The following is a 26,749-nucleotide window of genomic DNA, read 5'->3' as shown; positions in this document are numbered from 1 at the left end:
TCGAAACTTAATTTAGTCATTGATTATTTCTAACATTAACATAGTGTCACCAAATGTGCAACAAATAATTAAGTTACTTAATTTTGTAAGGCAAAGAAATTTTTTTTTTCAAAGGCTGATTAATGTTGAATCTCATTAAAACAAATAAACGATTTAAGGCATCTAATTTTACAATTTGCTTTACATTTTACATTCTGTTTACATTCACAGCAAACGTAATAGATGATTACATTTTGAGTTTCTTAATTATATGTATATCATATGTTTAAGCGATGTATTTGTAATAAATAATGATAACTCGAGTTGTGTGGAATATGAACTTTGCTCTCCCCAAATTTGAGGATTTTAACCGTGATTATTGGGAATTTTGAACAATTGGCATTGGCAACGCTGGATACAAATTCAAATTTAAATTCGTTGCTTCAACCGTTCTGTGTTAATATAGGCAAAGGAAAGGACTGTAAATAAATTTATTTTATTTTATCTGAGGTAATTAGTGAACTTACGTAGGTAAAGTTATCTTTCAAAGTTTGTCTTAGGTTACTTTCCAAGAAACGAACAAGTAACGTTTTTCTCATTTCCATATACCAGCGATATTTTCTAGAAAATGTTCAGTTGGTACTTGGTACACTAAGTTCCCAAAAAAATATTTGCGAAGTGATCAAAAATTATTAGCACTGTCAAAACCTATGAAATCTTTTTTGTTCCAGGTCAAAAAGTTTAAAATATCTGGTTTGACACACAATTCAGATGCCATTTCACGTAAAGGAACTGTCGTATCGGTTCCTTCGCCCGTGTCAACAGGACGTCCAGAGCTGGTGAAGACGGTGGAAGTGTTTTTTTTATAATTTTAGGAAAACGCATAAAAAATGGCTGACGAAAGTAGTAAGGGTACAATAGACACAGTTCAAGTGGCTTTGAGGATAAGGCCCTTGATGCAATCGGAGCTGGACAGAGGGTGCGATGAGTGCATCGACGTGGTTTCAGGCGAGCCTCAGGTCCAGATCAAGGACCTCGCTTTCACATACAACTATGTGTTCCCGCAGCATATCACACAGCAGGAGTTTTATGACACTGCTGTGAAGGGCCTTATAGGGAAGCTTTTTCAGGGTTTGTATTGTTTAGTTTCTATTTATGTATAAAATACGCTTTTTAAATTGATTGTTATGATGGAGGTGGTATGGTAGGTATGGCACAATATAACACGCTGGTTTCGGGACTCAATGCCGCAGTGCCTGTTTTACATGATAATTTTTTTATAAGGATGATTTTAATGCTGTTCAAGAGTACTTAAAATTTTAATTATATGCAATATTAAATATCATCATTCCCAAGTAGAAGATGTAAGAATCTCGACGAGCTTGTAAAATTAAAAACTGTTTAAGTTAACTGTAATATATTGGCAATACGTTAGCAGTTTACAGGATTAGTGCCATTAATCGCTAAACAGTGGTGGTTTCTTATGAAAGTACAATTCAAAAGTGAACATCCTTTTTGATCTTTTAGTTCAGAAAAAAGCTTATTTCATTCACTCCTGCCACTTGGCTCCCATGCCTATAATCCTATGGCAGTTGTGAGTAACATTTTTGCCACTATGTTTCCATGGGATCATAGGATATATTTTTATGTCTTTTGACTCCGGTGGGATCCACGGGTGAACTATTTTTCTTCAGTTGTTGTAGAGATGAAATAACATGTATGTGGTGTTAGGAGGTTGGTAAGTAGAAAAATAGAACCCCCGGCCTATGTAATGTGCTTTTGATGAGGGATTAGTTACTGCTTCAAAAGTTATATTACATTTTATACAAAAATTCTGTTGTGTTCGCAACATAATGTTTCACAAGATTATTTTGTATAGTATAGTATAAGAAATTTATTTACCACAGCTATTTACAACAACAAAATAGTGTATTCCACAGTAAAAACTTAAGGTAGGACTCCATTTTTCAGCAAGCATCAGCATGTTTGATTTTAAGCTGTGCTGATGATACCTTATATAAAACTACGTGTTTTACATGAGGTATCATCAGCTATAGTATGAACTTTATTATTTTTTTAATTTTCATTTATTTATATTCAGGTTACAAAGACCCATAAATACATACCTTATTAAACTAACAAACATAATATGCTGAAATGTGCTTATTAATAAGCACAATAAGGCTCAGGCCACACAGAGGCGGCCGTAGAAGCATTCCGGGCTCGGGAATTTTTGTAATGTATGAGTTCATACGAACCCTGCCCATGGAGTTGCAACATGTATTTGCAACTCCAACAAGAAGTAGTAGTTGTTCAACAAGTACAACCTTGAGGTAGTATGCTATGTTGAATTGGGTGTTCTTTTATAGGAAGTGTACTTTTCAAAAATAACAAAATAATTGGGATATATTTAATGTGAGAGTAAAAGACAAATCCAACACTATTTCTCATAAATTCCAGTGGACTTAGGGGGTTGAATTCGGATTTTATATGAGGGACTGTGAATATGTTAAATTATAGTCGCCAATGTTGGGGTAGACTGCACAGTTGGCATGATGACTAAGGCTACTTTGTTTACAATTGGTCCGCAAGGGCCCAAAGTGAGATTATGTTGGCAAGTTTCGTGACTGCATATAATTGTTAATGAAAAAGAACTATAACCTAAAATTGTCTAATTTCAGGTTACAATGTGACCATCCTGGCATATGGACAAACAGGGTCAGGAAAAACCTACACCATGGGCACTAATTACTCTGGCTCAGATGGGGACTCTACAAAACTAGGTATACACTATTCTGTATTTTTTTATTTTAATCTTCTACCCAATCAAGAACTGAAGGAACTTCTTGGCTCCAACAGTTTTTATGTCCTCTGGTTGTTGTTGTTGTTGTTGATGTCTGTGCCTTCCCGCTATGGAACTTTCGTCATCACCATAGTCTTATACAAAACTCTATAATGTTATTTATATTAATGATTAACATGCTGAGATAAATAAAGTTTAAATAATAGGCATTTTCAATATTTGTTATTTTATTCTAAATCTATTTATTTAGGAACAAATCATGTCAGTGGTAGTTGTACTCTATATTTCAGAGACTTAAAAGTTGCTATATGCAAGCAACTTGTGAATCACATCATATATCATTCTTTACATTGCCGATGGCCCTTTGTTTGTTTTAGCAGGATTTATTTCTTAAAATTAATTTACATTGTTATTCCAGGTGTAATTCCACAAGCTGTAGCAGACATATTTGACTATATAGACACACACGAAGATAAGTTCATATTTAGAGTAAATGTTTCCTTCATGGAGCTTTATCAGGAGCAATGCTATGACTTGCTATCAGGAAAGGAACGAGGACATAGTATAATTGAGATTAGAGAGGATATTAACAAAGGCGTGATATTGCCAGGTAATTTTTTTAAAAGTCAAAGTCTACTATTCTGCACTGCACTAAAACTTCAGTGTGACTTCTGGATATGAAAAGATTTTATGCCGTTAAAGCAGCATCTTTCTTTTAACGGGGATAGGCGCCAGAGTAGTTTCAATATGTCTAAAGGCAATAATGGTTTTGTCCCAGAAATATGAGAGATGCTAGATAACTTCTCATAGAGATATGCTTTAGTCTACTTCCAACCAGAGAAGAGGGATTTACTCTACATAAAATTATATGTATACTTATCATCAACTTACCATAAAAATTCCAGGCATAACAGAAAAGCTAGTAACGTCCACAATGGAAACCATGATGATACTCGAGCAGGGCTCACTAGGCCGCGTGACAGGTTCGACCGCCATGAACCAAGCCTCCAGTCGCAGCCACGCGGTATTCACTATCATTATCGCCAAGGAAAGCCGCACTGACAAGTGAGTTACATTGATGTGATACCTCTCTTCCTGTGGCCCACCTTGCAGCAACAGGACACCAGATAGAAAATCACTGTGTTGGAACAAATGGCAGTTAGCCTAGTGGTGGCCCAACTGTCTGGGTCCCACATTCAATTCCTGGTCAGAACATTTCAGGACAAAACAATTTCTAAATTGGTTCTGATTTACAAAATTGGTGACACCATGTTTGCCTAAGTTTTTGGGACAAGCTAATTGTTCAGTTTGTTGAACACTCAGAAACAAGACAAAACTTTAAAATTATGTTTTCATGCTGCTCTATTATTGGATGAAGAAATCTTTCGTCCAGCTATAAAATTTACAGAGTACAATTTTTTCTCATGCAAATGTAAAGAAATGTGAGACAGTTAGGATTACATGATATTTCTGGCCCCATTCCTAATTGATCATATATTTACTCTACAGAAACATAGCAACAACATCAAAATTTCACCTAGTAGACCTAGCAGGTTCAGAGCGTATAAAGAAAACTAAAGCATCAGGCGAGAGACTTAAGGAAGGAGTTAAAATTAATCAGGGTTTGCTGGCATTGGGTAATGTCATCTCGGCGCTTGGAGATGGCACTAATAGAAGTTTCATTGGGTACAGGGATAGCAAGCTCACAAGATTACTGCAGGGTAAGTGACACTTAACATAACTAGAACAGTCACAAAGAGCCATTCAACATGTAGCAAAAGTTCAACATGTAATTGTACATTTAAATGTAATTATTCAGTGTTTATCATGAATTTCTAGTGCTGAAGCTACCATAACATATTGTTCAGCACTGTTAGATAGAAATATTTTAAGCAATTTTTAACAATTTCAATTATTTTTTTAAATATTTTTTTTTATTAGGGTAACTTACAGCTACTTTTACAAGATGGATTTCAATGTGATCAATCAGATGCCAATTACGAGTTTACATAACCTTACCTTACCGAGCGTTACGGTTTTGTAGCGTGCTGATGAAATTACAGGCACATGGGACTTGTCAACTTATGTCTCAGGATGACTGGCGCAGCGGCAGTGCCCCAGATCTTTGTGATTTAAATGTCTGTTAAGGCCAGGTGTATCGCTTATCACCAGTCCCGTGACTTGTTCGTTCCGTCACTTGATATCATAAAAAAAAGCTCCCACATGTGAATACACATATGCATATATTGATAAAACTATGATGATAACTAACTCATGAATAAACTTGAGATTACAAATTAATTCCTGCTAAGTTATTGGCGCAATCAAAGGTTCCCACATTTTTCTTTCTCTTGAAAATCTGCAGTCAGTCGACCAAACAGCGCGGGATCAACGATTTTTTCGAACTGGGGTAGAAAATTGTATAGTGGCTCCCCCTTGAGACCGTTTGAGGTAGCAAGAATTAACGAACCTAGAACCTAGAACCTTAGAACTATTAGCTAATAACTATTTCTTTATTGTGACATAAAAATAAATATAGAAACCATACCAGGAAAGACAACAGACAATACAGTGTTGATGTTTGTGTTGTGTTTAAAAACAAAATGGGTGTTTTAAAATCAAATCAACAATCGATAGAACAATGTGCGCTCGATACTTGTCTATAGTGAACTGAATAGCATTTAGATTCGAGAACCATTGGTGTATCCAGATGGTGTGGATTTCTGAGTTTCGAGCGTACCAGGTTGCAGCAGATAACACCCTGAGAATGTTATTTTGGGCTTTTTGGAGGCAGAGAAAATTTGTTAAACAACATATGTAATAGGCAAACACACAGTTGCTTATACACATTTAGTTATATATATTATTTAAAATATTGTTACGTGCGTATAGAACACAGCGATATACTTAAAGATGAGAACCAAACAGAAGAGAAATAATAATAAAATGTCGTATATTTTCCTGTTTACAGACAGTCTAGGCGGCAACTCCCTAACACTCATGGTAGCGTGCGTATCACCTGCGGACTACAACCTGGACGAAACGGTATCAACACTGCGGTACGCGGATCGCGCGCGCCGCATCCGTAACAAGCCTGTCATTAACCAAGATGCCAAGGCTGCGGAGATCGTTAGGTAAAACAATTTTCACTACTTAAGTGCACTGATTAATACCCTGGAAGTAGTTTAAATTATGTACACGGCCTTGGATTTCAATTCATTTCTCTTTAATATAAGATATAAAAAGTCAGTTTTTTTTATATTTATCATGAGTTAAAATTATTTTCTAAACTCTGACAGATATGTTTGTCAATATATGGCATTGTGTGTTACAAACTTATTTATAAATGAATGCTTCCTAATACGGGTATATGGCCCTAATCCTAAATTTAATTAAAGAGTAGCCGGCTCATCGGGTATATAGCCAGATAGAGACGAAATAAGGGCCATACATTCCTGGTAGCTAATCAGTGATACATCACTTATAAATATCAACTCTCGTTTGCATTGAAATAAGACCTCTCCGTATATTCCTAAAATATTCTGTATTTTATTTATTTATTTATTTATTGCACATCACACATGATACAAGTATGACAACCCTGTACGGGCATGACAATAGTTGAGGTCTCACGCTTTTACAATATTTCTAATTAATTATAATTCTTGATTATATATGTCTAATTACTATTTAGTTTCTATTTAAGTCACACAGTACGCGATCGGAATGTTATTAGATATGACGAAAGCTTATGATAAAGTACAATATAATGTATAGTATAGGTATTGGGGGAGAAGCATACAAGTGGTTGCAATCTTATTTACAAAAACGAGTTCAGTATGTTGACATAGAATTTTTTGACTATAATACATGTACAATATGTAACGTTAGATCTGACCAGCATTACATGACAAGTTCAATACCGCAGGGCAGCGTGATTGGATGTTTACTTTTTCTAATCTATATCAATAACTTACCTAAATCTATTTCTGAACACTGTGTCATGTTTGCCGACGATGTTTCACTTTTGACATCATGTGGTACCGGCGACAACGTGAATGCAAAAATTCACCATGTTTTCACTGAGGTCATAAACTGGATGTCTGACCATAACTTGGATATAAATTTCACCCACCGCAAAAAAACTCCATTATACTTAGTATATGCATATAATAACACGCCTGTAGAAACAGTACACAGCTTCACTTTGCTGGGTTTAAATATAGACAAGCATGTGAATTGGAAATGTCATATACAAAAAATTAAGAAAAAGTTGTCTAATTTCACGTAAGCATTGAGAGAGGTAAAGAAAACGACTGACCTAATGACTGCAATGGCCGCTTATTATGCTTACACTCATTCCCACCTAAGTTACGGAATTATCCTTTGGGGAAATAGTGTGCACGCACGAGAAATATTTACAAATTAAATATACAAATTAAAATTTTGTTTTGTGTTCTATATATATTTTAGAAATTTTTAGAATAAAAATGAGAAATGCTAAAGTCACGTGTTATTCTCATTTCAGTGAATTGAAAACTTTAAAACGCTCCCCTGTAAACTTGGCAATTTCGACATACAATACTTTACGTAGGAGGGGTCGAGGTACTAAATACCCGAATGCGTTGTTTTGTATCGTGATTAGCAATCTCTAGTTATTGGTCCATGGTTTTCAGCCAATCTGAGAATGGAGCGCTCCCATACCACTCACTTATTTTAATGGTTGAACAATATTTTCAATGACTGACAATTTTCCAATTACTTACAGGCTAAACAAACTAGTTAACGAATTACGTCTACAACTACTCGGAAAACTGCCGTCCACGAGCGAACAAAACAACGAGCAGCTACAAGACGAACTTGAAAGGGAGCGGGCCAAATACTCAGACTTGCTAAAGAAGCACAAGCAAATAACAGAACATCTTAACAATATGTTGATAGAGAATACAAATCTTTGCGAAAAGGCGTTATTAGCTGAAGCTGCTAAGGAGAAAATCGAAAGAAAATTAAATGAATTGACAGAGCAATGTAATCAAACAATTGATAAACTTAATACGTCTGAAGATGAGTCACAGAAGACAGGTGTGGTTGATTATTTGAAGGAAATCAAGACGAGATTAGAAGACCTTCAGTCGATGAATGTGAAAACGAATGAGGAGTTGATAGACCATGAGATCAAGGTGTCTTTCGTGACCGAAGGAGACAATGACAAGATTGATGAGGATGCCATTTTCAATGAGGAGCAAGCTGTGCTGGAGGAAGAAAAACGGGCGATCGGACAGGTTTGTATATGTTTTGTTTTAAATTTATTTTTATTTCAAAACTAGATAATACTTGTAAAATTAGGGCGGATGGAAAAATGTTAAGATACGGGCGTACAAAAAATATTTACCAAGGTTGTAGCAGATATCCATAATTTCTACAGAGCCCAGTTTTTTGCGATATAATTTCAGGATCAAAATCAGTCTGTGACTAACCTTGGTTCTCGATATGACCAGAATAATTCCATACTTGTGGAATGATTCATTCAATTGAGCGTTTGGGACATGGGAATAGCACTTATCATAAGATTGGCTAAAGCTCTGTCACATTTCACGGCATGGAATTCATCATCATCATCACATCAGCCGGAATATGTCCACTGCTGAACATAGGCCTCCCCCAAATATTGTCAGATTACCCGTCATCTCACTCATCCGTGCCTCTAGTAGGGGGCGGTCCCACTGAACGCCTTCCGGTTCGTGGTCTCTATTCGAGAACCTCTCTGCCCCTACGGCCGTCAGTTCTACGGGCTATGAGCCCTACCCACTGCCACTTCAACTTGCTAGTCCTTTGAGCTATGTCGGTTACTTTCGTTCTTCTACGGATCTCCTCATTTCTGATTAGATTACGTAGAGAAATGCCGAGCATTGCACGCTCCACAGCTCCATAACCATGGCATGGAATTAGAGTACATCTGTTGTATGAACACTACTTTACTGTGAAGAAACGTATTAATCAAAACCTTCACCTTATTCTAAAAGCCTACTTACTTACTGCACAGCCCAGTTATGTATAATAATGGAATGGTACGTCATACGGAAAGGCTCCTTTCGTGCACCCTAACTGACCAACCACGTGACTTGAATAAATTTTTTTAATAAAATTTACTCAATTTTATCTTTATTTCTATATATCTTCATAAGTAAGCAATTTACACTAGAAATCGTCACATTGATAAAAACCTTCTGGGTTGCTCTTTGTAAACAAATATTTGTACACATTTATAATTTACAATTTTTATTTAAAATTTAATATATATGAAGAAAAATCAATGTGCAAGATTTAACCTGGTCACTACCAGAGATTTTTGATACGCGAAATTGTTAAATTGCTATTACTCATTCGTAAGGCCAATTCTGACGAATAAGAAAATCTAAGGGCTGCTTTTTGAAATACATATACATTTACCATATCCAGAAATTTATTTAAAAATATCATTAGTAAAAACAACAAGAAAGAACTAAATGGAGCACTCCAATAAATTTTTGGAATCATATTAAAAAAGCTTCAGTAAATTTTTTGAATACCAATTATAATTCGTATTTTTAACTATGCGCAAAATTATTTTATCACACAATAAAGAACACTAATTATCCTATGGTTATAAACAATCTATTCCATTGACTATAATCTCTTTCTGTTACTTCTAGGTGGCTCTGACCCAAGAGTTACGCGAACTAAACCACGCGATGGCGATCAAGGCGTCTGTAGTTCAAGCCATACTGGCCAACAACAAGGAAATGCTTGATAGTCACACGAATCTACGCGAGAACGAAGAACGCATCTCTCGGCTGGAGAAGGAACGGGATGAGCTTATGCAACAACTCAAGCAAACCAAGGTGTGTTTTTATTATTTTTCTAACATGTGTTCCAAGTTTGAGTTATAGTCAAATGATTTACTGTCAATTCATATACCATAAAGTAATCGTTACGAAATTATTTATTTGTCGTGTTTAGAACAATTACCTGGTCTCATACTAAATAAATTTAGTAGCAGTAGAGTTTCTTGTGAAGGAGTTCCCTGGGGAAGTACTGTCACTATTTCTGCCATCAAGCAGTAAAGTGACTATTACGTAAGTGACTAATGATAAGGATGTCGCTTACCACCTAGTAACAAACTAGTGGAGTAATTTCACAAAAACTAATTGAATTTCACGGTGGTTAAACATTCTGACGTTTATTTTAATAAAAATTTAATACTTCATCTTGTCTGTACTCCTGCCTTATAACAGGAAAATTTTATATTGAAAATCAGTATACTTACAGGGCAGAACCTGTAAAAATACTGATAAAAGAGTTTTTTAATTATTAAACCTTTGATTTTTACGCAGAGCAAGGACCCAGATAACGAGGTGCGTCGTCACAAGGTGTCGACATTAGAAGCAGAGATAACTGAGCTGAAGAAGAAGTGCCAGCAGCAGGCTAACATCATCAAGACCAAGGAGAAGAATGAAGCCAAAATAGCCGCACTAAACGCAGAGCTGCAAGCTATGAAAGCTACCAAGGCATGTCAAACTCTTTTACGTATATATAAATCTACTGGGAGTTCAATGCATTTAGTGAAATGACAGTCTGTACTTCCAGTTTATTTCGTACAAATATGTAAGACGGCTCCAACAGAGTAGACGTTATTATTATAGGTCTATGAAGTCTTAAATGTGAAAGATAATTCAACAATACTTAGCGTAATTTTTCATAATCTCGTACTTTATTAGAAGTAATTATGTACTTATTAATTGTATTTAACCTTCGGATTATTAATTATATTTACACAGTTCTTTAAGTTGAAATTAAAAACCTTTTCTAATTTACAGTTTGTAGGTGAAGTCAATGTTAAATTCCCATTTTTTTTCATTGACTATTTTTTTGGCTATATTACATAAAGTAGTGAATTACTATCCGAGGTAGATTATAATAAATACTATAGTATAATAATAATATAATACAAGTACGGTAACCAATACAAAACATAGCAGCGCGACTTGAATATGACCAAACACGCCACGCGCCGTACACGGAAACACGTTAAGGTATTTGAGCATTATTGAACATGCACAGCCCCATTTTAAAACGATACATCAAGAAAGTACTTAATAAAATCCATACAGATATATCAAAATACTTCCTAACCAAACATGTATACAAAATCTTCGCGGCACTACACGTTGGCTCGGACAAAGCGGATTGAAACCACCTAACATTAAATGGACGGAAACCCACCTGTGTAAATAACCGTACTCTGATGGGTTCCGTCCATACTTCATAATTAAGATACACATCTGCGATACTAGTAAAAAAATATCAATACATAAGTACTTACTGCATTTAACAAAGGCTATTTCAGTATAGCACGAGAATACTGCGTGGAACGTATCATGCTTACAGTCTATAGGTACAACCAAAATAATAATGTAACAACCTTATGCTCTGAGGGACGACGTGAAGGCATTTACGCGCTGAAAAGGCGGAAGCTGCCCTACTTGCTCATATATGCCAAGACTCACAACTCTGTGCACCCCACTTAAAACATTTATCAATAGGTGAAAATAATCCGGCAAATGCGCGAAGAGAGCGAGAAGTTCCGCAAATGGAAGGCAGACAACGAGCGCGCCATGCTGCGCTTGCGCAACGAGGACCGCAAGCGCGCCACGGCCATGGCCAAGATGGAGTCGCTTCACGCGAAGCAGCAAAACGTGCTCAAGCGGAAAATGGAGGAGGCCGTTGCTGTTAACAAGCGACTTAAGGCAAGTGTCTGCAATATCTTAATAAAGTGTCGCACTGCTGGACTCATCAAGTCTAAAAAGAAGCAGATTAAGCCACGTTTTAAGATTTATTGGAAGTGTTCCTGCCTAAACTAAACGTCAGGTTATGTGTATATTACACCTAGTATCTTTTTCGAACTCAGTTCAGATTGATTGAGTTACGATTGGATTGCCTTGTCCTTATAAGACTACCGTTCTCGTCGCTGATCTATATGGGCCACAGAGTACTGCCTCTACCGATTTCTTCTTCAGGTATCCAGCATTTGATACTTGTGATTGCCGTAACAGGAAGCCCTTGAGCGCCAAAAAACAGCGCAACTCAAACGCAATGCAAAGGGTAGCGTTAAGGAGACTGCCGTTCGCGCGTACATCGAGCAGGAACTCGAGGTGCACCTCAGCATCGTCGAAGCCGAGAAATCGCTAGAAGAACTTATGGAGTACAGGTAACATTTGCACATGCTTGTTTACTTACATTGCGTTGGATTGGTAGAAAATAATACATAAATGTAATGTAATTAATTATTGTTAGACGCTAGACGCCTGCTACGTGCTATGTTAACTAAGCACTACATTTCTCACAGATGGCACTACGGAAAAAAGTCGTCAAAACCTAAACATAGATGTGAAACATGCACAGAAAATTAGTTGGGCCCGCTGATTCGTTCGTTGCGTTGCTTAGTTGACGTAGCATCTACCACGGTTCGTTAGAAGACGCTAGTTCGAATTCAGCCCGATCGAAGGATTTTTCCTAAGTGTTTGATCTTTACTTTGATTGAAACATTCACGATTTTCACACATTATTTGATTTCTAATTCGGGACTTAATCACGTATAAAAACATATTTTAATTACCTCAACGTTTCGAACGTATTGCAACGTCCATGGTCTTGAAGGAACTGAAGAGGCGGGTGTCAGCTTCTTCGAGCCGTGCGTGTTTTTCTAACTATCCGCATTTGATCTTCATTATTTATTTGTGCACTAGGGTTCTCACTAGACCGACACACAACACTCACGACATCCAGCGACTTGTCGGGCGATACTTGATGTCGTTTATATTTGCTGATAACTGGATCCCATGACGATGAAAGCTTAAAACCGTCTTCTTGGTTCAAATTACGGTGTTATTTAATTTCAATAGCTTCACGCGCGATGCTACTATATTGATGACGTTCTGTAGAAAGGATCTTGGGATTATGAAGCTCAATCCTGCGGTTTGGTCCTGATTCCAATTAAAAATCAAATAATGTTCGATCTTTGTATTAATAATTAACTAGTAATAACAAAGTAGTGGAGTAATTTCATAAAAAATAATTGAATATCACGATGGTGAAACATCGTGACATTCAATAAACTTAGTTTTAATGTAATTTTGACTGCAGGGCATTCATAATGGAACAACTGGAGGACTTGCGCAACCGCACGGATGAGGAGGCTAATAGAAAGAAGATCGCAGAGCTAGAAGATGATCTCGCATTGCGCAAGGCTCAAATATCTGACTTGCAACAGAAGATACTTATTGCTGATCAAGGCATGATTGCATTTTACCACAACTTATAAATATAATATGATAAAACCGTTTTGTGAAATATTTCCAACTATATAAACTTAGTCATTAGAGCTAAATATTGACTGTGAACTGGGAACCGGTACTATCTCAATTTTGACAACTTTACAAGGATGAAGAAACAAAATTATTTGCGTCGTTTATAGAGCATCTGATTTATTAAATAAGAATACGTACATTTCTCGCCAGGACTGGTAACTGTAAAGGTAACTAACTGGGTGATAAAGCTTTCATAGATTTCTCATAGGTGGCACTACGACTAAAAAGTCCTTGAAAAAACCAAATACAAAGACACGACGTAAGCACATAGAAAAATTCGTGAGGTCCGCTGGTTCGTTCCGTGGCTTAGTTGGTATAGCGTCTGTCACGGTAAGCTAGAAGACGTCGGTTCGAATCCGGCCGGATCGAAGGAATTTTTTCTCAGTGTTCGATCTTTGTATTAATAATTATAAAAATACGTAGTTTTTAAATATTTTTATTACACATACACTACGTATTTGCCAGTTCACAGTCGATACTTTTGTACTAGTAACGGTGATTGAAATTTACGTTAATTATAAACGTAGAGCTTGTACAGCTGAGTCGACAAATTATGATAGCTTGTAAACTGGTGTTGCAAAAAATGCCTACTAATATTGTAGACTATAGGGTTCTATTTATTTGCTAATACGGGACTAAAGTGAAAGATGCTGCCGTTTTCATACTGAATTTAATTTAACCTTATTTACTTATTAACCGTACAGACTAGAGCCCATCAAGCTACACATTGACGGATCATGTTCCGTTGCACTAGAGGCGATATTCGAACAAAAGTGTATAAACTTGATTTGCTGTTGAGTGTGCTGTTGATTCCCTAATTTAAAAGCTAGACAATTGGTGCGCCTTTCTGCCGCATAACCACATAACATACTCGTACATTCTATGCTACTAATTTGTCATATACTAAATGCATTCATTAAAATTTCACAGAAAACAAGTCTCGCACCCAATGGGATAACATCCAATCGATGCTCGAAGCAAAGGTGGCCCTGAAATATCTATTCGATATTTTAATAGACGCAAAGCGAGAACTACAGAACCAGAGCGAAAAGGGCTATCAAGCTCTTTATGAAGAAGTCAAAGAAACATATGACAGACTCAAGCTCGAGTTCGAAAACAGCAAAGCCGAGTTTGAGAGGCAAATCGCGACTATTAAGATTAAGAACGATCAGAAGGTAAGGTTATTTTCTATAGTTTGTCGAATTCTGAGGCCTCAACTTTGTTTTTGACTGTTTATGAGGTTCTTCAATATGAGACAACATCTTTAGAAAAACAGTTATAACTTTAACAGGAGTATAATATTTTGTAAAATGAAATGTTAAATTTAGATTAAGAGAATAGACAATGGTCATACTTGGGTTACTAGATTGAAGTCCGAAGTGTTCTAAATATAGAAAGCCTAAAGATCTCTTTTTAATTAACTGTAATGTGTGATGCATAGTACCACTAGTCGGAAATATTTGCGGACTTGAACCCTTGTCACCTCGCCACAAACCACTGCGTGTTGCCAGTTTAAGGTCATCGTCCATATAACATCGTCTCTATACCCGATCAGCACTGCCTTACCTGAAAATAAAGTATCGAAAAATAAATTTAAAGCTGTGAGACAAGTATATTTTAAAGATTTAAGTAACATGCCGATAGATGGGCGGCAGATTGGCCAAAGCGCACATTCAGAAATATACTGAATGCTTTACAAGTTGAAATCCGTTTTTCAATACTTTGTTTTGAGGCGAGACAGTGCAAGTCTGGTGCTGAGACGTTCATGCTGAGCGTTAAGCTACAACAATTGAAATAAGGTATACATTTCAATGCTCCGAGGCCGACCTCGGGGCATTGCAGCGCTTTCTCTTTTCGGTATTGAAGAGTACATTAGAGGATACCGCAGCATATCGTGGCCGGAGGTGCGCCCACCGGTATGCACCGAAATCCACCGGTATGCACCGAAATCCACCGATATGCGCCGAAGTCCACCGGTATGCGCCAGAATCCACCGGTATGCGCCAGAATCCACCGGCATGCGCCAGAATCCACTGGTATGCGCCGGAATTCACCGGTGTGCGCCGAAGTCTGCCAGAATGCGCCGGGCACTTTCCGACTGCATAGTTGCTAGTTGCTAGAAGAGAGGATTCCAATCCGAGCGACCGGTGGCATGTGGGCGGATGACGCGATATTCTAGTGTACTCTGCGGTATTGTAAGGTATATTCCTCATCAGTGTGCGCTGGCGGGCAAAAGATCCTCTTCCATGCTATCCGGCGCCGTCCGCCGATTTGCTAGCCTAAGAATACGGCGAGGACGGACGACACGACGCGAGTCGACACAGCCGAACCACACATCTTTTTCGCTTTTATTACGTGGATATGTCAACGGTGTCAACAGTGTTTGAATTTTTTTGGGGAGCATGTTTTAGTTTTAAAATGTTTAAGTTTCTGTTTTAAGTTTAAAGTCTAAAACATTCTCCCCTGAAAAAAATTTCGAAATGGCGTTTTTGCTCTTTCTACGAAACACCGATGTTATGTGTGACTCTCTAACTCATACATAGTTTCCCAAAGTGGTCCCTACCGCCCCCTAGTAGGCGCTGAAGAATCTTAGGGGGGTTGAAGCAATTGGCGTCGATGCTGTCCAAGGTGCTATCGCATTTGAAAAAAAAGTAGTGTATATAGATATTTTTTACACGTATATACAATTTTTCTCATTGTGATTTTTTGTGTTAATACAAAAAAAACGAGTTTTCACTATTTTTTTGTGGTGATGGGCGTTGAAATTTTTTATCTTGCCTAAGTGGGAGGTGAGCCAAAAAGTTTTGGAACCTATGCACTAACTGAAGCTTGTCGTACATGACGTCATTCGACAGTTCCGCAAATGTTACCGACAGATTGTAAATTAGTAATGATGAGAATCTCCCTTGTCTACAGGTAAATGACGTTGCGGAGTGGCTGGGACTTTCAGTTCACTGGTCACTCGGAATGTTAATGTAATTTTGCTTGTGCACAAATTACGTAGTCACTTTTAGTTTTGTGTATTTTTTCATTGTAATGTATTTGAAAGCACCTTTGAAGTTTGACGACCTCAGTGACCCAACCGTGTTGGATTCCCGGTAGAGCATATTTGGGAAACGAATTTTTCTAAATGGGCTTTCAAGGTAGTGCTCTTCTATAGTGAATTTTGGTTGCTCTGGTACAGGGAGTTCTCTAGTTGAAGTGTAAAGTAATTAGTGTGGATGTCCATTATGTAATGACATTAATGTCTACTTGTACTAAACTTATTACGTTTTACACAAATGCTTAAATTGATAAGACAATGTAAAATAAACTCTTAACACAATGTAAAATAGTGTCTTTTGCATTTCAAGTATTGGTTTAAGAGAAACTTAAGTTTAGTTAGTGCAAGGGGACATTAGTATCGTGCGTGATTTTAACGGATGCAGGCGTAGGTTGTATAAATTGTACGGATATCATAAACAATGTCAAACAATGTTTAGTTTATTTATTTCTCAAACAAAATATTATAGTATAAATAGCATAGCACGTGCAGCGAAAAAAATTAAAATATAAATGTGATTTTAGGTTTCATTGCAATACAAAATTAATAGTTTGTGTTTTATACAGAGTGTAAAAAGACCTTTAACGAAGCTGAAATTTATGCACGCGTGGTGTACATCAAACTGAGGCATATAAAACAAAAATAGTTGCTGGGAAACAACTTTAATTTTTAGGTATTAAAAAACAGCTGTTTTTTATGACGCGTAACGTAGCGCGTGCAACAGTGCATGAGTGAGTGTTTTCAATCTGCGTTCAGTCTGATCTCTGATAGTAGTTATATACTTAGTAAGCGAAATGACACTGTAGTCTTCTTTGGCTGCTGTTCGCACTTCCAACGTGGGTTTTCACACCACGTCCAGAATAGAATTGAACTGCACTTCGATATTCAATCCCGTAAAAGGGGGCATTTCCACGGGCCATATAACTTTCGAGCACTAAATGATTGCCAGGGTCCATTTCGTACTAAGTTCTTATCACTTAAACAGAAAACATAAACACTAAATAAAGTGAAATGTAGGATTACATTACATCAACAACAAACTGCACTCATTGACGCCAGTATTCGAAAAAACAAAACCAAATAACACTATTCGAAAAAGATCGATGGTATTTGTCGTTTCTTTTTCGCCTCCCTTTTGCCCCGCGGCCCTCCTTGCGGAGATCGATAGATCGATGCTATACGTCGCATTTGATTATTTTGTCTAATTTTCTGTATTACAATTGTAGTAAGACAACACAAAATTACTCTGTAAATAAACTAATTTAGTTTTTAATAATACAGGCCGTGCTTGGTGCCACAAATGGCCATTCGCGTGTAATCTCGTCTGTCTGCCTGTGGTACATGTACAGCTGACGTTTATTTGTGTGCGTAATTGCATAGCGGCGCCGGCAGTCGCATTGCGTGTGCGTTCGATATTTATTGCGGTTTAGTAATTTCAAACGCCTTGTGAATTTAAGAAAAAAATATAATATTTATTTGGAGGGAAGTTTAGTAATAACGTTTCAAAACAGATTTCGTAAAAAACACGAAAACAAAATTTTCACTTCGACTCTCAATATCTTTTTAACTATCAGATATCGCCCTACATAAGAAAATACTAGTAACGATGAATAGGAAGAATACGTAGTTCTCGTTTTCGTTAAGGGTGTTTTTGCAACCTATATATTTGCGTTTATAATTATTATAGTAATCATTCACGATGTAATTTACAAAAACTTGTTAAACGCAACCTTATTTTACTTGAAAATGGTCTACGGTTATATGTCCATCCAACATGCTTAACTGAGCCTCGCATATAATGTTTATGTCAATATTTGAATGCCAATGAAAAACTTAAATTTTCAAATGAAATTAACAATAAAATTGTACTAATAAAATGTAAGTAGTAGTGGATGACATTTAAGAATTTTACTGTCTTAGTTCGGGGTGAAATTTTGCACGGAAAGTTGAAAAGTTGACAAAATTTATTTTAACTTGTGATCCCTGTGAGTATTATTGACATTTTACATGCCACCTTGGATATGGTGCTGAGATGCAGCTATTCAAAGTAGATGATTTTACGTAATATTTTCCAGCTGACGGCACTGGTGGCGTTACAACGCGGCGTGGTGGGGCGCGGCGACAACAGCGAGGCCTGTCGTCATTTGCAGAACGTCATGCGCTACCAACAGGAGCGCCTAGAACAGCTTGACGAGGAAAACGTATGTATCTAGAACGCGATATCGTTTACACATTTGAAGACAAATATAAAAATCAAGCAGGAGACATAAAGGTTCTTAGTTAAGCAGTCTACTACATTCAAATAAACTGTTTGTTGTGAAATTATAGGGATATGGGGCTTATCAACTTATGTGTTAAGGTGACGGACGGGCGCAGTGGCAGCACCCCTCAGATCTTTGCGATTTAAAGCTCTGAGTGGCACTTGAAATTGCTAAGGAGAGGCTGGTCGCTTACCACCAGGCGCACGACTCGCTGGTCTCGTCACTTACTATAAAAAATAAATCAAAATTGCCTTCAGTATTCTGACCTATACGGAAAAAAGAAATGATCTGACGAAAGCTGAATCTGACCGACGTGGTCTAAATCTAAGTTACTGCCCCATTCAAACAAATATGTAAACAAAATGAACCCGCGACAGCACTGTTGGACTCTCAAGGATGGTTCAATGTATTTACTAAATGAATAGTTAAATTAAAATTTCTTTCATGAAAATGCTGAGAGTTAAATAACAACATCGACAAAACACAGAAAATAGTACTAAAAAATCATGTAATTTTGTTACTCTATTTTAGTTAAAGCTCTAGTTATACATGCTAAATATAATATGAACCCGACAAGACCTGATGAAAAAATAAGTGCGCATTTAACCTCCATCTCACCTGATCTAAAGTGACGATAAGGTCGAGGATGCAGCATGCACACCTAATTAATGCCTATTCACTCTCGTCGCCTTGAAAAGGTCCAAGTTATAGCGTTCGGGGAACAAGTCTGCAGGCAGGGAATTCCAAAGGCAAATGTGGAAGCGAAACGCTTCATGCGAATCCGGGAAATATGCACAACATAGGAGTGGAACCTTCGCCCACATCTAGGATCGTATTCTAGAACTCTACTCAATGCTCAAGTCAGGATTTGAGTATGGTTTAAAGCACTCGAAATCATACTCAAGTCCCTGCCATTAGGGTCGTATTTCCAGTGCTTGTGTTTCCAGTGCAATCCTGACTTGAACATTAAGTAGAGTTCTAGAATACGACCCTATGAGTGACAAGAAACATATTAACTCGAAACGGGTGTTTAAAGTTAAAAATAATAAGTGTGGTGAAGTTGAAAGTTTGGTTTCTTCATGAGTCTTACGTTTATCTTCGATTGGTATTTGACTGGGTTCGTCGACGCTTCTTCATATGTGGACGAATTTCAGTTCAAGGAATTCGAGGACAAAGTTCGAGGAATTGGCTTATATTAACCTCATAATTCCCATTTCTCCTAGGTCTTAAAACGACTTGATATCATCTCGAAGGGATCAAGCGTTACAACAGGTTGATAGTGTCATCGTCCTCACAGCTGTTTCAACTGTTATCGCTATTTTCTTCTGCCTGTGATGATGTGGACGTTTCGTTCCTGGTACTGAGGGTTCTTGTTCACAGTTTTCCTCTAGATCTTCAATCACAACATGGTTCTGTTTGACAACATTCTGATTGGTGTCTTCAAACACTACATCTCCTGATACTTTTATCTGGTTTGTATTTGGGTCATACATTCTGTAGTTGTGGTTTTCGTACCCGACTAAGATCATCCTATTATTGGCCCGTAAACATCGCTATAGACCAAATCTCCGGGACTCTGCTCGGCTCGACGAGAAGCAAAGAACAGCAGCCGACTTTGCTTGCCATACTTGCATCCTCGAGCACACTAACAAGCTGTACACTTCAACTTCACCATACTTATGAAAACGTTAGCAGTGGAAGCGTGCTAGCAGTGGAAGCGTGCTGTGCCCATAACCTGTTCGATTATCAGCAGTAATATTAATAAAAATGCAAGAATTCTCATAAATAAACTTAATTTATTTAGCTCGCAAACTGGTTCTCTAACAATCGGTTCTACGAAAATATTGACATCAGTCTAAACATATGTTTTTTAAAATTAACATAACATAGAGTCTTAATATAAAATTACTATCTAACAGAAACAACTGGAAGAGGAGCTGAAACAATTGCGGATGACAAACAACAATTTCAAAAAGCGAGGTAAAAATAACAGCAATAATAATGGCAGCAACAACGCCAAACGTGAGTTGGAGTACATGGAACCCTCGGACGAGGACGATGACGAGTTCGAAGACTCCGACAAAGACCCTGATTGGCGTGCTACACCTCTTTTTAAACGTATACAGGTAAGGGATAAAACAAAGCAAGAACTCCATCATTTAGTGTGTTAGCTAAATGATAGAGTTCTTGCTTTGTTGCTGTAATGCCACTATAATAAGACACAAGACCGATTACCCACGTATCTTTTATTATACAGTATCGTTTAATAAAAAATGTTTTTTTTTAAACTTGATAAAAAATTATAATAATGGTAATATACAACACGGAAAGTCGCTCAAATTACAAGCACATGGAACTTGTCAAGTTATGTCTCAGAGCGATGGGCGTAGTGGCAGTGCCCCTCAGATCTTTGCGATTTAAAGCTCTGAATGATACTGCAACTGCTATGGACAAGCGTGTCGCTTACCACCAGGCATACGACTTGTTCGTCTCGTCACTCGGTGTCATAAAAATTTAAATCGACCAATTTAAAATATACGAAAGATATAATCGTTATCACATTCGATTTTTGTTACGAAGACACTATTCAACATTCAATACGCAGACTCAGTAAAACCTACTATGCATTGAAAATAAAAATGTTAACACACGGTTAAGTTCTCTATCTCTCAGGTTTTCGCGATTATTACACATGAAGGTAATGAAACATTTTTTTTTTCTGATCTAAATCGCCTTTATTTTGTTTTATCAAACAAACAAACTTTCCGTGCCGTTTACAGCCGTGATCATGGGACGTGTATAGAACCTGAAACGTAGGTTTGTTTGAAAAAACAAATATACGCGGTTTAAATGGTTTAATTTCCCACACGATTAAGATATTCATGTCTTTATGACACCGATTTCAGCGTACTGTACGTCGTTCTGATTTATGTGTAGTACAACGCAACGTCACGACACAACGTCGTCGTCGTATTGCCAGAGTAGTGACTCCACAAGCCGTATTGCATCCTCACGTGTCTTCAGGCGCAGCGTCCTCGTCTGACCATGAACTTCACGGTGTCGGACGGCGGCGACGGGCGCGGCAGCGGCGGCAGCAGCGGCGCGGTGAAGCGCGGCAGCGACGGCTCGCCGCACTGCACGTGCCGCGGCGCATGCGCCACGCGCATGTGCGGCTGCCGCAAAGCCACGCGCGGCTGCGGCGACGCCTGCCGCTGCCCGCCCACGCTCTGCCAGAACCGGAAATCCACAGACGATTCCGAGGACAAGGAGAACAAGGTACTTACTTCTCTTCGGCGAAACGTTAAGTTAGCCACTTTTTAACCGACTTCAAAAAAAGGAGGAGGGTCTCAATTCGACTGCTTTTTTGTTGTGTGTATGTTACGCGGTAACTCCGGATATTTGTGAACTGATTTCGTTGACTCTTTTTTTTTTGTTGGAAAGAGGGTACCTTAGATGTGGTTCCATTTAAATTTGAAGAAAATATTCCACCTCTAACGGTGGCAATCTAGGGGGTGAATGACTTTTGAGGTCGGTTTTTTTAGTACTCTGTACTGAGATTATTATTAAACGACTAGTTTCTGCTACTGTGTTGTATAAACATTCCAGTCAAGCTAGGGGTAATAAAAACACCAAAAAGGTAATTAAAATAAATAGTCAGCCAAAACTGACAAAATACGTATCTCAGTGGTACAAAAGACATTCTTATTCCTTTCATTCATATTTATTTATTCACTCAACTTATAGGAAGTACTATAAGGTTCTTATATTGAAGACGGTGTCAATAACATTCTATAAAAACTGTCATTCTTTTAATACTCCATTAAATGACAATCTCAATTGTATTGCAGCCATCGTCAGAATCGGCTCTAGAGTCTACGCCGAACCGCACCACATCATTTTTCGGAAAAGGGTAAGTTATTTATCGTAAAATTTTTAATGGGAAATAATAAAGCTTCCGAAAAGCAAATAAAATGGAGCGAAATGAGACTAACCTGTATAAGCTAATCGTCAAAATTGGTTACTAAAAACGAAACTAACTTAGCAAACAATTAAGAGCTCTTTCAAATTACAATTCTAGGAAAAAAAAACTATTTTGATATAATATACTGAAAATTTTTTTCATTTTCATATTATATACAGAAATCGAAAATAAGAGGTACAAACTTACCGAAAATACATTTTCTATAAAAACGTTTTTAACAGATTGTCGCAACCAGCTTTGTTTATGTCGTAGACTTCCTTTTGTTAACTCTTAATTTTAATGAAAATAACTACTACCGTTCGGTCCTCGACGGCAACGCTTGGTGCCAGCTTCAAACGCGACGCCATGTTGACAATTTTTTATGTAGCTTTAGCTACAAGGCTATAAGTTTCAAAATTTTATGTGAACGCAGGAACTTTTCTGGACAGAAACGAATATGGTCGATGTAAGTTCGTAGTTAGTTTTTTTTTTTTATACAAAAGTGGAAGTCTTCCGGGACAGAAATTAGTTTCCTTCACTATTACTCATTTCCTCGCCTCGTCCATCGTTTTAAGAATATTTTTCATTATATAACTATTATATAATGATTGGTTACAAATACACTTTGATATTGCTTACAAATTCGTATGTCGTCACTCATGATAGTATATATTTCCGTATGATGGAAAGGTTATAAAATATGTAGGGTCGCTTTCAAATTTATAATTGATTTTCGATAAAAATGGCTAACACTAGTTTTCGGTAAAATATAAGTTAAGTTGATAGAGTAATATTACATTAGCAAGATTTTCCGGAACTTGCAGTACTTGATTCGGTTGTTTTCATAATTTTATTTGCACAAAACTTTTCGGTAGCCTATTAAATAACACACTAAAATTCAAATTGTATAAGCTCTGTTTTAATTTACTTTTGGGAGATTTTTTTTTTTTGTACTTTAGGCAAATTAGCTTAGGGCCATAAAATTACTTAACTGTCGCAGAAATTAATTCATAATAATAATTCACGTGGTCAGACCAGAGACGGCACATCAAATCGACCACAAGTTAGCTCGGCCGGTCGAAGAGCAGTGCCTCCCTAACGTACCTATACCAAGCGAAGAGAACTCGTTGGTCGTCCGAACACTGCGACCTCTTGCTGAGGGGCAACATAGCCCCAACCCTCACGCGCAAAAATGGATGTACGCCCTCCTGCTGTATAATACTTGCGTCGCCCCGATGTCCACGTACTGCGCAGACAATATCGTCCAATACGGGATGGACGTCGCAAAATACCATTTTATTTCTCTATTCTTCAAGTATCTGCGTGAGGTTGGCTTCTTTTAACCCCCCTTGCGGACTATGCTCTTACTGGTAGTGTTTATTTACTGATAGCACTTTTTCTCGTTCCTAGGCACCGCAGTAAGGAGAAATACTCGTTCTATAAAAACTTGTCTGGCATATGGCACATATTTAAGCGAATGGACTCTATCTAGTTCCTCCACATTATTCAGTAAGTGCATAGTTCTGCAAAGCATTTGGTAGATAGTGATCAGCCCATTTAGGAATATTTTATGGTAAATATTCAATCGTACGAGTACATACTTAGTTATGTTTTGACGTGCTGAATATTAGTAGATACGTATTTGTACGCATAAATGTATTTATTTAGTTAATTCATTTGTCATCAAAGTAGTGGTTACTGTTAACTTTATTACTTAATACAATTCGGTATTAAAGACCCTTTTTATCATTTGATTCAAAATTAAATAAATGACTATGCAGAACTATGTGCCATAATTTTGTTACTCTATTTTAGTTAAAGGTCTAGTTACACATGCTAAATATAATATGGACCAGACAAGAGCTATAGTCGAAGATTTAAACGATACTTTATATAAAAAATAAGCGTGCATTTGTCATCCATCTCACCTGATGGAAAGTGACGATGAGGTCGACGTTGTAGCATGCACACCTAAATAATGCCTATTTACACTCACCTTGAAAAGGTCCAAGTTATAGCGTTCGGGGAACTCCGTTTTGAGGAGAATAGACATGCCTGCGTTTGGTAGCATGAAATTTTACAAGAACTGTCATCGCCACAATCGGAGACTGCTTTAAGTGTCGAATTCAAACGACTAACCATGGACTCGCGACAAGACTGGATTTCTTCTCCACTGACTCTTGTATTGGTCAAGTACCTATCCACAACTGTGCTGTCATCAGCATACTCAAAGGTCCCTGGAATGAACATATAATGATATATTCATTAATATAATGATATGCAGCAGAAAGAGGGTTGCGGACAGTACAGAACCCTGAGGAACTCCGGCATCAATCGCCCGGTGTTCGATTAATAAATGATGACTATGAATAATATAGTTTGTGTTTCGTTTTGCAGAGGTCACCTTGATGCGACATTCGTAAAGAAGAAGAAAGGATTTTTTTCTTACTCTACAAAACAAGAGTGACCTTGATGTAAAGGTGAGTTTTTATGACGTAGAGAGTCTTCTTGTAGATATTTATGTTAAAAAATCCAGGATTCCATTTGGTATTAAGTTTTCTATTGCGAAGTGTGAATTTTTGTGAGAAAAATATGGAGCATTATTTCTTACGGATCTTCAGAACTTTACAATTTAGTTACTGCGTTTTTAGGCGTTTCTCTTGTAGGGGCTAATTTATCTGACTTCGATTTCTTTTTCTTTATATCAAGAAAAAAATTTAACAGTATGGAAAAGAACTTAAACTTGCATAACATCTGTTAATTAGGCAACTAGATTCCTAGCAGCATGGACCAACTCAAGAGGATTGCTAATCTCGATACAAGACAGCGTAGTCGGGTATTTAGTACATATTGGTACGCCAGATGTCGCGCCGAGTAGTAAATAGCAATTTTTGAAACTAATTTGGTTTACATTGCAAGTTGCTTTACATACAAATTGCAAGTTATCAAAGCTACGCTAATTTCTAATAATAACAAACAAATCAACTAGATGGCACTTATTGCATAGATTTTTTAGATAGTGCCGGCTATTTTTTATTTTGTTTCGAATTAACGCCATCTGTTCATATTAGGAAAAGTTAATTTATAAATTAGTTTTGTAACACACAATGTCATCTATTGACACGCATATTTGTCAAAGATTAGAAAATAATTTCAGCTCATGATCAATATTTGAATTTACAAATTGAAAATAACAACTTCCAGGCTATATAAGACTGAAGCTCTGGAGCAATGCTATTTAGTTACCTAGAAGCGTTGTAAGATTCAAAACAGTACTGATGTTTAGAACAATACCATCTTTTAGTGATAAGATCTATAAATAAAAATTTAACAATAAGAAGTCAGATGAAAGATTTCTGTTTATAATAATAAACAGAAATATTAAGTTCGTACTCTCAAATCCAAGATGACGTTTTTTATATAGTAAAGTTATCATTCTCAGTGTACGATAATTCAACCACGGTGGCCCACGGTTTGCACTATGAGCACTGGATGAGGAGGTCGCGGGTTCGATTTCCGGTAGAAGCAACTTTTCTAAATTGGTTCTGGTGTTCCGGGGAGTACCCCAAAATGAATTTGGTTGTTATGGTACTCATGGTACTGGGACGTCATATTTAACAAAATTCTCTTTTGTTTCAGACTGAATAAATCCGACCAGAATATATTTTAGTTTTTTTAGTGATGGGTCCGCGCTCCACTGACGCCCTGTCGCGTTCAATACAATTAAATTAAGTGTATAATGTATTGTTGTTTTAGTTTTTTGACTTATCGGATCTTGATGATGTGTACGTAGAATTTGTTTTTTCTTCGTTTTTTGTAATTTTTAGGTTAGTTCTAATATTTGTAGATGACCTTTAAAGAATTAAGGCAGTAAAATAACGATTTAGTGATTTTCTTTTTCTCGATTTTAATGTAACGAATATCATGTTTAAAGATGGAATTTACTTATGAAGTACACTTTTGTAATCGATCAGGTATTCGTCTTGTATGTATGATGAACTACGTCTCCGGTGCCCAAACGTGTCAACAAAGACTGAAATCAAATGATTTTTTTATAATTTTTTGACGTTCTTAAATTCGTGAGTTGAGTATCAAATCATGATTCGGTAAATTAAATTGACTTTTCCCCATACAGTTGTCAAAAACAGTATTAAGTAAAGAGTAAACTCGACAACTTTGTGATTGCTCGATTCTGTTCATGAAAATGTTTTGTGTAGCTAATCTCCCAGTACAATCTGCCCTGTCAAAATAGTATGTTTGAAAATGTTGTCCGAAATTTAAAATTTTATATTTTTA

At 37.0% G+C, this 26,749-nt stretch overlaps 1 protein-coding gene across 4 annotated transcripts; it reads left to right on the top strand.

Moving 5' to 3' along the window:
* Positions 1-756: 756 nt before the first annotated feature.
* Positions 757-26,749, top strand: LOC113226454 (chromosome-associated kinesin KIF4A-like). 4 transcript variants are annotated; one of them, XM_026459079.1, is made up of 22 exons: positions 757-1,110; positions 2,661-2,762; positions 3,201-3,392; positions 3,688-3,847; positions 4,292-4,503; positions 5,754-5,916; positions 7,551-8,064; positions 9,475-9,663; positions 10,156-10,329; positions 11,365-11,428; positions 11,465-11,568; positions 11,875-12,029; positions 12,965-13,113; positions 14,119-14,363; positions 18,307-18,432; positions 20,412-20,618; positions 21,517-21,768; positions 22,341-22,402; positions 23,487-23,781; positions 23,864-23,871; positions 24,851-24,933; positions 26,093-26,749. In XM_026459079.1, exons 1-21 carry the CDS (start codon positions 870-872, stop codon positions 24,918-24,920), a joined length of 3,684 nt encoding a protein of 1,227 aa, XP_026314864.1. In that variant the 5' UTR covers positions 757-869; the 3' UTR covers positions 24,921-24,933; positions 26,093-26,749. The 4 variants fall into 4 exon arrangements, 3 of the variants coding, with proteins under 3 accessions (XP_026314864.1, XP_026314863.1, XP_026314865.1); XM_026459078.1 differs by having other exon boundaries at positions 11,365-11,568; positions 26,093-26,748; XR_003310108.1 differs by lacking the exon at positions 23,864-23,871 and having other exon boundaries at positions 870-1,110; positions 11,365-11,568; positions 26,093-26,748.

This window comes from Hyposmocoma kahamanoa, unplaced genomic scaffold, assembly GCF_003589595.1.
Source record: "Hyposmocoma kahamanoa isolate Upper Pololo Valley unplaced genomic scaffold, ASM358959v1 192, whole genome shotgun sequence".
NCBI classification, from domain to species: domain Eukaryota; kingdom Metazoa; phylum Arthropoda; class Insecta; order Lepidoptera; family Cosmopterigidae; genus Hyposmocoma; species Hyposmocoma kahamanoa.
Note: the sequence above shows the minus strand (reverse complement) of the source record. Positions and strands in the feature narration are given on the sequence as shown.